Source organism: Physeter macrocephalus, chromosome 8 (genome assembly GCF_002837175.3).
Source record: "Physeter macrocephalus isolate SW-GA chromosome 8, ASM283717v5, whole genome shotgun sequence".
In the NCBI taxonomy this organism is placed as follows: Eukaryota; Metazoa; Chordata; class Mammalia; order Artiodactyla; family Physeteridae; genus Physeter; species Physeter macrocephalus.
The window spans coordinates 136,034,646-136,047,186 of NC_041221.1; the positions used below are offsets into that span (position 1 = coordinate 136,034,646).

Below are 12,541 nucleotides of genomic sequence, written 5' to 3' on the forward strand. Positions count from 1 at the left end.
TCTTCTCTAAAGAATGGTCAAAACAATATCCTTTCAGAAATAGAATTGTTCTTTAATATCTTTCCAAAATGACTTTGGTTAAATGGACCAGATGTATGTTAGTTAAAATTTAGGACAAAGTTGTAATATTCTTTGAGTTTACAAGTTAATCCTTATTGGAGATGTGCCAATTATACAGTAGAATATCATTAATTTGCACTGTTTGGGGACCCCATTAAGAATGCTGAATTTTTCCAACTAAGAAGTAAGCAAATGCAATTTAAAAAGTAAATTTGAGCATTCTGTATTAAATATGTGCAGTTATTATCACATGAAGAAGCTCAGTGTGTCGGGCTGTAATATAACCATACTTGCTGTCATATTCTCCCATCTCAGTGCTGGGAACTCACCATGTGGAAACCAAGCAAATGTGTTGTGCATCAGCCGGCTTGAGTTTGTTCAATATCAAAGCTGAAACTAGCGAGGTCTGCTGTACTGCTTATTGAAGTATTGTGATTCTTTTAGGCATTGATTCTTACAAAATATATACTGTAACAGTATACTTTGTACAGATTTAAATTTTATTTGAAAAAATGAAATAAAGTAGGCAAAAAAATAAAGATGTTTATTTTTCATGTGACTATATAAACAGATCAGTCTTTTGTTTCAGTGCCTTTGGTGGGGGTGGTTATGGTTGCTCTTGGAATTTTTCTGGGGGGTGGGGGGGGATAGAAACCATTTTAAGGATTCATCAGCAGGTATACTTGCCTAATTATTAATTTGCTGTAAGGATTAAGTGGGCTGTCTCACACTGGAAAACTGTTTTCTATTTTATTTTAAAACATATTTATGTAATTTTAGAGATTTTATGTGAATGGCTTCCCTATCTTGCTTCTTGAGTCAGTTTTTTAAATTCTCTCGTGGTGTGACGGTTAACCGAGCCATCACCATTGAAGAGAAAGAGAAACTTTTCCCATAGATCATGTCCCTTTTCCATAGAAGGCTTTTTGTTTTCTGTCGTTTTAAATTTGAAGTTGGTTTGGGTTACAAAAGAGTCATGACAAAAGATGAAGAGAATCCTCTGCAGAAAATAGCAGTTGTGCTTGAAAATAAGATCCTTTCAAAACTGCTTTTCTAGTGAGTGGAGTGGTAGACAGTGAATGAAGTTACCAATAAAAATGTGGCACAGGAGTGATCCTTCAGAATAGTTTTAATGGGACCTTCTCAGAGAAGATTAGATTATCTGACCAAAAAGAACCATCCCAGTTTTGGCCTCTGACTCAAAAAGCAGCAGTGGCTTCAGGTGTATGATATTTTCCTCAACCTTTAGAAATGGAGTTGGAAGTTTTATTTGTGCTTTCTCCTCATTTTATCTTTTCTGATGCTTTCACTTACTTTTAGGCTGGATATGAGAAGGCTTGGAACAAGCAGTTGCAGGAACAAGGTTCCTGCAAAAGTCACACTATAGAAAATTTTTTCATTGTTATTTAAATGTGTATGACAGTAGTTATACTCTAAAAATTGATGCATGGCCATAGAAATATCTCAAGTTCACAGTAGCACAGTTTCAGGCTTCCCTGGGTAAATTCCAAGAAAGTTTTGTTGTTGTCATTGTTGTTGTTTTGGTTTTTTCCTGCTAAAATGGCCCTCCTTTGTAGAGAACAGCAGACTAGCTGTTGGACTACAGCTAGCCACAGCTAGCTAGCTTTGGACCAGCTTCCACATCTGACAATCACAAACTCCAGTAAAAATAATACAGACATTTTGCTGCATGAAAACTTAAAGCTGAGGGTTTTGGGTAGGTAGGGCAGGTACTAAGAAACTCATTTTCCCTGAGTTCAGCAGTGCCTTTGATTTGGGTGGCACACAGAGAACAGGTGGGTACTTCCTGAAGATTCCCCTCTCTCCTCAAGGTGGAATCAGACAAACTCCTGGGTCCCTGTCCCAGAGGAGGGCTCTCTAGTACAGGACATTGTGGTAGAAACTCTAGCCACGATTTGTAGTAAGTATAAGGGAGTGAAAAGCCAGAAGCCAGGCCCCTTCCTAACTGTCCTGTGGCCTTAATCTTTAAAAGATTCCAAATGGGACTATGATTAAATGTGCCCTGTTGTTATTTTGGAGGACTGGAGGTGAGTTCTGTTGCAGGGCTACAGGGGGAACATCCCAGACTTGGGATGGGTCTGAACTATATAGGGCAAGGCTTACAGGCCCATGGGAGCCTCTTAAGAAAGGGGCCCAGCATGGTCAACAGAACTATTAGTCATTTTTATTCAGCACTTACTTTTCTAAAGTGATATAATTGGCAATTGCTTCCCACCCCCCACCTCCAATGGATGTTAACTTTTATTTAACCATGTGGTATGTCATTTACTTGGGCCCTTTTGCATGGTTTTTAGAACTCTCTTTGTTCCTAGTGCCAGTAACAATTTCTAAGCGGATTGGACTTTCTGACTTGGGGTACTGGGTTGTGGAAGAGGTTCTGCTCATTCAGGATCAGAGGGAAGAGATCCGTTTTTCCATGTTTGGCTGCCCAGTGACCTCAGGGCCAGCACAGTCACTACTGCTTTCACTTCAGCACCATCCCCCACGCTTCTGGAACTTAAGGAGGAGGAGCCACTTTTTTTCTCTGAAAATGGGGATTCTACCTTAATTTTGCTAATCTCTGGAGTGTTTCCAATAATGTCGTTCCAGTTTTCCTACCAACATTGATTTTCATTCATTTTGATCAAATCAGGCCATTTGGCACTTAGGCTGGCAGTGAGAAAATGTCACAAACAGACTCACTGAATGTTGCAATGTTTAAAAAAGCAGGATATCCCCACCTCACAGCCAGCAGGGTTGCCCAGTTAACCCCACCATCCGAGGAATCCTGACTCTCCCTGCATGCTCAGCTCACAACTCAGACCTTCCCCAGGGATCAGGAGTTTCTTTGTCAGCCTCCTAGGGAGATTGGCAGCCGCTCTGACCTAGCTCGGCCTTCTCTTTCTGTCTCTGGCAGTGACACTAAGGGTGGGTCTATACTGCCACCACCCTAAATTTTTCCAAGCCCCCCCACTTTTTTTTTAAAGCTAATATTGAGTGCTTAAAATATGCAAGCTAAGTGTTTTATCTAGGTTATTTCATTAAATCTTACTACAACCCTATGAAATAGGCACTATTATTATCCCCATTTTACAGAAGAGGAAACTAAGACAAAAAGATTAAGTAGTACACCCAGGGTCACACAGTCAGAATTCAAGTCATGAGTCCTGGCAAGCTGAGACCCTTGGTCTCAGACACTCTAGTGCCACCTCCTCCCCTAACTTGCAGGGTCTTCCTGACTTTGACAGTGCCTTACCTCAGGATGTATTTAGCTGGATGGCAAAGCAAGTGTTCCCTGCGGCAAAGGAAGATTTCTCTGTATAGCTCGAAAGCCACATTTCCTGTTCTGAAGGTTGATTCATGAATGAATCCACATTTTCATTTCTGCTGCCCCTTTCATGGGGGAATGACTTACTTGGAGCAGGTCTGAGGAAAGCTGGCAAATGGCCCTTCCAGGCCTCTCTCCACTGCTCTTGCTTAAAGTAAGTACAGCGCTGAGTACTATTCCTGCCTCTTCCCATCCTTACCACAATGACCTGATCAAAAAGCTCTGTGAATGAGCTCTTCAATTCTGTCTAGCAGAGCTGCTGATTTCTTTCTTGTTCCCAGATTATACCCCCCAGCAGACACCCTGTCTTCCTTATGGCTGACCTCCTATCTGGGTTCATTTGGCTCCAGATATAGGCTCGAAAAGGAACAGGAGGCAGTCTCCAGGAGAGGATCTGGGTCTGCCCAGATTCCCCAAACCTCACTATTTGCCAATAAATGGCCAAGTAATTGGATCAGTCAGGGCCAGCCCTGTAGTTTCCAGCTCAAAGTTTTGCTTGGGCTTTTACGTTTCTGAAGGCACTTTCCTGCATCCTCTAAAATGCTACTTCTCAGATCCTTCCTGACCTCTAAGGGAAGGTCCAGAGTGTCACTCTCCAGGGGCTTCTTCCAAAAATAAAATATGAAATTCCTTGAGACTTAGGGGTGGTTTAGAGGGCTGTGGTATCTATTAGAACTCTTGTCTGAAAAGGGAAGATCATAATCTCTCATGTTTCTTGTATCCTCTAAAGCAGTGATTCTCAAGGTGTGGCCCCTGGACCAGGAGGATTAGCATTCCCTTGGAAGTTGTTAGAAATAGAAATTTTTTTTTCCAATTTTTTGGCTGCGCCACACGGCATGTGGGATCCTAGTTCCCCAACCAAGGATTGAACCCACGACCCTTGCATTGGAAGCACGGAGTCTTAACCACTGGACCACCAGGGAGGTCCCCAAAAATAGAAATTCTTGGTCCACACTCCAGACGGAACTGAATCAGAACCTGCAGGAACCCAGCAATCCCTGTTGTAACAAGCTCTCCAGGTGACTCTGAGGCACAGTGAAGTGCGAGAACCACTGCTCTCTAAAGCAAAGCTTCTTTATCTCTTTTGGAGTTTTAGGTTTGAGAATCTGATGAAAGCTTGGGACCCTCTCGCCTGCTTCACAGACCTCCTCAAGTCTGTGTTAAGAATCCCTGCTCTGGAACTTAGAGCTTGTCCATGCCTCTCTGGCTTCCACCCTCTCCACACCACCTTGAGAAGGGGTGGCCACATGCTCCCTGTTTGTTCTTTCATTCATGTCCTGTTGGTTGTCGCTGAGAGTGGGCAGCCCCCGTGCCAGAGAACACAGGGGAAACGGCTTCCTGCTCCATTTATGCTGCAAATGTAGCCTGTGGCCTCTAAACAAAAACCAAATGCTTGGGCATGGGGCACCAGGCCAGAGCCTGGGCAAACAGAAAAGCGATTCCTTCTCCTGGAGCTGGGAGCTGTGTGTCAGAGCAGAACTGCTAAAAACTGCGGAACTTCCTGTGACAGTCCTGGCTGGGGCATACTGACTGCAGCTAGAGCTTTGTCGGTGGCAAGTCCTGGTTATGCCTGTTGTCCCTGTTTAATTGTTTGTGGCACCCCTGTTCAGTTACACAGGTATCCTGGTTTGGGTAACAGATTATATGTTCCCCCATTTACTCACCTAATGGCCTCCTCACAGGTCTCCGTATGGCCATTCTTGCCTCCTGCGGTCCATTCTCCACACAGCAGCTTGCCCATAAATATGGTTACAAGACCCTTATGATCTGGCCCCATCTAACTCCTCAGTTTTCTCTCCTTCCTTTCACCTCCTTGTTCATCTCTCTTAAGCCATACTGGTCATCTTCCCGTGTCTTGAATGCATGGAGCCCATTGCCACCTAAGTGTCTTTGGTTTTGCTCTTTCTTCTGCCTGGAATGTGCTTCCCTACAGATCCTCACACAGTGGCCCTTTTTCATAAACAAGCCTCAACTTTCATTTTCTCCTTTCAAGGAGGCCCCCTTCCAATCACTCTCCCTCACAGCACTGTTTCCTTTTTCTTCCTAGTGCTTATCACTGTCCAAAACTGTCTTTTCTTTTTCTGTTGATGGGCTAACAGTGTGAGGGCAGGACTGAGGCATCCCCAGTGCCTAGACAAGCCTGGCACACAGCAGATACTCAGTAAACATCTCTTAGCTAGGCGGTTGGACTTCATCCACTCCCAGAGTGCCTCTGGGGGCTGACTTCCTCATCCATGTTGAATGCAAGTACTATCATCCTGTTTTATCTCACCTCTTGCCCACAGGTGGCATAGGACAGGGACCCTGACTATGAGATGATTCTTCTCTGCCCGCTGCCAACTCTCCTTAGCTTCCTGCACCTCCCACCTCCTTACGGGCCTCAGCGTCTCCTCTCCCTAGGTATATCATCTCCAGATGAGGTTCTGGGGAAAGGGCAATAACCCTGGCCTCAACAGATAGCTTAATGCCCACTCTGCCCACAACTGCCCCCCAAAGCACTGTGGGTTGGGGCTCCAGCCATTCAGCATGCACTTAGGGGGCCCCTTGGCCACTGAGCATTTGATGGGCAGCATTCTTCTGGGCTTCTTGATGAGCTGGGAACTCACTCTCCCTGGAATCCACTAGTTGAGGGAAGGGAGGAGACTAGCTATCCAAGAGGTTATATGCCCTGTTTCCAAATGCCACAGGGTAGGAGGTGTCCAGAGAAGTATGGCTTCCATAGAGCACCAACATCACTGGTGACGTTTCACCAAATCCTGGCTCTTCTACTCTCTGTTCCTTGGCCCTCCCCCGAGTCTTTAAAATGAGAGTGGTGACAACTAAACCCCCTCCCTCCAATAATATTCCAGGGCAGCAGTGAAAAAGAACCTCCCTCCTTCATTCTAAACCTGAGGAGGAAATGAGGCTCCTGAGCTCAGCTGACTTTAAAATAAATTTAGGCTCCAAGATAAATTTAGGGCTATGGAATATGGACTCAAATAGCAAAGTCATACAGAGATAGGAGATAGAGTTTGAGAGTTTCCAAACAACTCGCCATAAAGTGAGACCCTGAGGAGAACCAGGCTGCTGCATGGTGGGCAGAGGATAAGGAAGGGGAAGCAAGGACTTGGAGACCAGACCCATCACTCTGGAGGATTTCCAAGGCCTTTGCCCGAGTTCTGGCCTTTGGGGAAGGAGCATGGAGGTGGAGGTTAAAAATATTAGGTTTGAAATCAGATCAATGCAGATCCAGACTCTGTCACTCACTAGCTTTGTGGCCTTCAGCAACTCTACCTAACCTCCCCTGGTCTCAATTTCCTCATCTATAAATGGGATAAGAGTGCTGACTTCATCTGATTGTTGGGAAGATTAAATGAAATAATTCCTGTGAAGAACTTACAGCACAGAGTAGTGTTTAATAAATGCTTTCATCATCATTATCCTTGCTGTTGTTGCGGTTGTCGGTCAGAAGGGAGACAAATGTGGAACTTGTGTAGCTGATAGGAGCCCTGCTTCCAGTAGCCTCTGCATTCCCAGGTAGAGGAGCCGTGAAAAGAGCAGATGCCTCTCGAGAGTGACCAGCTAGACTGCATTTGGCTGAAGCGAGGGGAACCCATTCTGACCCCTTCCCATTTCAGCTTTGGTCCTACCTACATACCTTTCTCCTGCCAGCCCAAGGAGGATCCAGTCTGTGGTGCTCTCTTCACAGGCCCAGTTGTGTACTGGACCAGATTTATTTTTGGTTTGTTGCTTACTATCTCTGTTCCAGGCCTGGAATGTCTGAGGTTTTCTAGTGATGGTGGAGGAGAGCGCTCTTTTGAAAAACAAAATGAGGTCTCAGTCTAGGGGCTCTGCTTCCTTCTGGCTACAGGCAACAACAGAGAATCTGCCGTCTGCCAAGGGTGCAGGATGACTAGAGGTCAATGCTGAATATTAATTCACCTGTTGGACATCTAAGATAGCAGTTAATCAACCCTGGGGAACAGCTCTTGCATAAGGAAAGGAGAGATTTGCCTTTGGCAGAAATTTTTATTTATTTATTTTTGGTGTGTTGGGTCTTCCTTGCTGTGCACGGGCTTTTCTCTAGTTGTGGCGAGCGGGGGCTACTCTTCATTGTGGTGAGTGGGCTTCTCATTGCGGTGGCTTCTCTTGTTGCGGAGCATGGGCTCTAGGTTCATGGGCTTCAGTAGTTGTGGCACACAGGCTCAGTAGTTGTGGCACGTGGGCTGTAGAGTGCAGGCTCAGTAGCTGTGGCGCACAGGCTTAGTTGCTCCGTGGCATGTGGGATCTTCCTGGACCAGGGCTCGAAGCCGTGTCCCCTGCATTGGCAGGCAGATTCTTAACCACTGCGCCACCAGGGAAGTTCCAGCAGAAATTCTTAAGCCGTGGCTTTTGGGGGTCTGTAAAGCTCCTGAAATTTTATACAAGATTATACCTGTATGTGCAAGGTACATTTTTCTGAGAAGAGGATCCATAGTTTTCTTCAAAACTCTCAAGGGAAGTTACAGCCCAAATAGGTTCAGAATCACTGGTCCTGATCTGAGAGTAGAAATAGAACCCTCCTCTATGGGCTCTCTAAGAAGCTGCACTCTTCAGCTTGGCTGATCAGAAGGACTGAAAAGGACCTGGAAGCAGGGCTGCTTAGGCTTTGAGGAAAAAGAGCTATTCTCTTTATTGCACCTAGGTTGACTGGTTGACTGGTTGGAGCCTGCCCTATCCATTTGGAAGTTGGGGATTTTGAGCTAGCTAAATATCCCTTATTTTCTCTGAATTTGGTTGCAATATTATAAAGCACTCTAAACTGCCATATTTTGTGCCAGATGGGGGGACTGGCCTGGTGTCATCTCAGAGGTGGGAAGCAGGGTTGAGTGACTGTGCTAGGTGTGTGTGGTAGCACTAATGGTGGGGGGTGAGGTGCAGGGGTCTCCTTATGTTGCCCTCATTTGGATGCTTGTTACATAGTTGGTACTCAGCCACAGTTTTTGCACTGATATGTAGTTGTTTCCTTCCTTTTGGAGACATTAAATCTAAGTTCCATAGTCCATTTTTTAATTTCACCAAGGCAGTGGCTTCTCCTTACCCCTATGGCATCTTTTCATGAGAGGCCAGGACCCCCAGTCTTCTCCCCAGCTGTGCTTATTTTCCTTACCTCTCACCCTACAAATCCTGAAAAATAGCTCTGAAAGCCAGCTTGGGGCCTTTGAGATTGTTTGCTGCTCCTTGGAACATGATTCTATCATTGAGTCTATTCCAATTCTGGCCAGTCCTGGTACTGTCTCCTGCTTTCCTCAATACCCATCATTCCTTGTTGCAGCTTTCCTCAATACCCATCATTCCTTGTTGCAGCTACTTGTTCATGTTAAAAAATGGCACCTATCTCCCTGCTGAGAATTTTCCCCCTCCTCTCAAACCTCAAGTCTATGTGCTCAACCCAGCTTACTGGATGGCATCAGAATGCGGCAGGGTTTCCTAAGGCTTGCCTGTCCTCCTACCTGAATCAGGCTAACACTCTCTTAGCTCAGAGTCAGCTCACAAGTAGGAAGTATGGGCTGAGACTAGCTGAACACAATGGTTCCCTGGTCTCCCCAAGAGCAGAACCTGATCCCTATAGGGTGAATTGGCTGACAGAAGCTCCATGGGACTAGAGTTTCACTTTTCTTCGGGGGCCTTGAGTTGGAGTATTCTCTAGACATGAAACAGAGTCAAGTCTCTAGGACATAGGCCTCTGATTTGGAGTCATCAGACCATATAAGGCCACCCAGCCCACCCAAGAACACAGGTACATCCATCCTCACTGCCACTAGGGGCCACCATCCCAGGACTACCCTGATCCTCACAGAGCTGAGGGGTCTGATGGAGGTATTAAAGCCCACACAGGGCAACATTTTCTCCACATGCTCTTCCAAAAGGCTCTCTACGCAGGGAAAATGAGGTCTTGGGAGGACCTGCCTGAGCCACATCCCCTCTGTGAAAGATGGGCCTAAGGACTGGAGACCATGATGTCTGACAGAGAGTCAGCCCTTCCTCCTCCTCCTCACCCAGGGCCAGCAAAACTGTTTCTGGTCCTTCCATCTTGCTTCATTGCTCCTCTCCTGCACCCTGATCCACTTAACCCGCTCATTTTATGCTGTCTCTGAATAACTATGACTTGAGTTGTCTCTTGATTGTAGGGCTCTGTGGATGATAACAATGGGGGGTAGCCACCCTCTGGTGTTTGCTTCCTCCTGAACCCTGACTTCTACGAAGGAATTGTGAGGGAAAGGAAAGGCCTCCAAGGCCATCTGGTCACACAGTCTGCTGCCAGGCAGAATGAACCACCCCTTGGTCCAGGCCGACTTGTCCTTTTAACCTTATAATAGTTCCTTGGGTTATACAGAGGCTTTTTATTTTGATCAAATGTATCTATCCTCTCCTTCGTGGCTTTGTATTTTATGGTTTTTAAAGAAGGTTTCCCTATGCCCAGATAATAAACATATTCTCCCATATTTTCTTATATTTCTTTTATATTGGGTTGGCCAAAACTTCATTAGGGTTTTTCTGTAAGATGCCACGGAAAAACCCGAACGAACTTTTTGGCCAACCCAATAGTTGTATTTCTATGTTCTTTAATCCCTCTGGAATTTATGTTCATATATGGTGTGAGCTAGGGATCTAACCTTTTTTTTTTTTTTTTTTGGGGCAGAGGGTCACATGCTGCCCAGAATTATTTATCCTATAGGCCATCCTCTCCCCAGTGACTTGAAATACTACTCTTCTCATATTCAAAAGTCCCATAAATATATGTGACTGTCTGGATTCTCTATTCTGTTGCATTGAACTTTTTTATATTCCTTGTACAGTACACCATTTTCATAGTTGTAGCTTTTGAGTGTGTGTCGATACAGTGTATTTTTCTCTTTCATTCTTTTCCCCCAAATTGTTTTGTTATTCTTACATATTTTTTCTTTCCAGATGTACTTCCCAGTCAGCTTGTCAAATTTCATTTAACAGGTCCTATTGGGATTTGGGTTGGGATTTATTTATCATGTAAATTAAGTTGGGAGAGAGTTGATATCGTTACAATATTGAGTCTTCTCATCCAGAAATAGAATGTCTCAGCTATGTTCTTAAGGGCCTCCAGGGGAGACATTCTCTCTTCTCCTGACCCCTGCAGTCTCCCAGTGTCCGTTGGCTGGTGTCCTGAGCCACCAGAGCCTGGTGTTGCAGTGTCCTGTGATTCTAGCTTTCCCACTCAGAGATGGATGAAACAGTTGAGTATTTGCTTTTGCTCAGGAATTCCAAGCTTTATCTTTTTCCAAGACCCAAAAGTACTCAGGGGAATTGTCCCATCTCTTATATGCCCTGCTTTTATATCCCATTCCTAGAATCCCCCTTCTCATCTTGCTCTCTCAGGAGTTCCAATATTTCAAATCTAGAGTAGTATGGCTTAATATTATCTTTAGTCAGGATTTCCCTGAGAATCTGGTTGTCCTGAAACACAGTCTCTCATTCTGACCTTCTCTCTTTTCACATTGTTCCATGTAATTTCTAAGCTTCATTCAGACAAGATGATAGCTTGGAAGGAGAGCTCACAGGTATTCTAGAGAATAGCAGTGTTAGTGATTCTATGCCCGATGCCTACACTAAAAGGAAGAGCTTATTGCCCCAGATTTGCCAACAGATACCAGCCTATGACTCTGCTCACCACCCTCAACTTTACAGAGTGTCTAGGAATTCCCAGGCATTTTTGATTCCTGATTTCTGTGCACCAGCCTCAAGAGGCAGGTTGTTAGATCCAGCTGACTGCCAATGGCCAAGAGGTCCTAGCCCTTCTGCTCGAAACTCTTCCAGGGACAGCTGTATCCAGCTGTTTTGTTGCCGATATGAAAGCCAAAAAAGCCAGAGCTAAAGTTTTGTGGGCTCTCAGAGCAGGTGTGGCAGCCAGGAAGTAGGAAAACAGGAACCTGACCAGGGTCCAGGTCCTCACCTCATCCCCCAGAATAGCTGAATGTGCTTTAAGGCCAGGTATGATGGCAACACAAAGATATAGGCAGTTTGCCAAAAGTGTTTGCGTACACACTTGGGTACCAAGAAAGGCCACGGAGTCCAGACACCCAGACATGCTTTGCCCAGCCATGTTCCTCTCCTGTTTCTGCATCCACTTGGCTGTCTCTGCATCATCTCCTCCTGTTTCCAGGTACCTTTGGGCAAGGTCAGCACCAGTTACCACTAAAATATCCCCTTGATAAATCTTCACCTGCTGCTTATCCAGTGAATAAGATTTCAGGGTGAGGACTGCAGGATTTGTCATAGTGATTGGAAAGTTACTCCAACATAAGACTTACATAAAATGATTCCTAGGCATTTGTGTTTCAAAGGACAGAATGAGCCACTCCCGCATAGTGAACCAATTTCAAGTCCAGGAAATCTGCCACAGGGGCTGAAAAGTTCTATAACACAAACAGAGCTACAGCGTCTGATTCCTCGAGGTCTCGCTTCCAAACACAATATGCTGCAAAGAATTTTCCCTAGCCATCTCCCACCACACCCCCCAAGTTGCTCAAGGCCCAGCCAGCCACCCAGTTTTACATGTCTACATCTGAAATCAAAGTCCCAGGCAGGGAGAGGGATTGTCACAAGTAATTGCAACATCCCACAAGAATTTGTTTGGGAGTTAAAAGGAGCCAAACCTGGGCCTTCTCCAAAGCTTGCAAGTATGAGTTTTTTTGAGAACCACATTTGATCTGTTCCAATACGTTGAATGTAAACGTTTGTCTTGTGCCTGCTTGGCAGCTCTAGGGGACTCTGCAGGGCTCCTGTGGCCCACCATGGTGACCCGTGTGACTTGCCCTAGGAGAGGACAGTGTGGGGGACTGCCTGCTATGAGCCACAGGCCCCCAGAGTTGGCCTTAATCTTCTGAGCCCTGCTCGAAACACTATCCCAGGGGAAAAGGAGGAGTGAGGGCTCTGAGGGGCAAAGGCTCACAAGTAGCTGCAGGAAGAGACTTGGATGGGAGGGGAAAGGACATAGGCATTCTGCCACACTGCCACATCCTTTCTCAGCAACTTCTACACTCACTCTTCCCTTGCCCTCACCCTTACCTTATCTCCTTTTATTCTTACATGTTAACTTCATGACATTATTTAGAGATGATGTTCTCTCTTTTTCCATATAGAAAATAACCACCTTCAAAG

The 12,541-nt window shown here is 45.4% G+C and overlaps 1 protein-coding gene across 1 annotated transcript; it reads left to right on the forward strand.

Annotated features, from left to right (window-relative positions):
• Positions 1–206: 206 nt before the first annotated feature.
• IGIP (IgA inducing protein) lies at positions 207–599 on the forward strand. Its single transcript, XM_024118957.3, has one exon. The coding sequence runs from the start codon at positions 293–295 to the stop codon at positions 452–454; it is 162 nt and encodes a 53-aa protein (XP_023974725.1). The 5' UTR covers positions 207–292; the 3' UTR covers positions 455–599.
• The last annotated feature ends 11,942 nt before the right edge of the window (positions 600–12,541 follow it).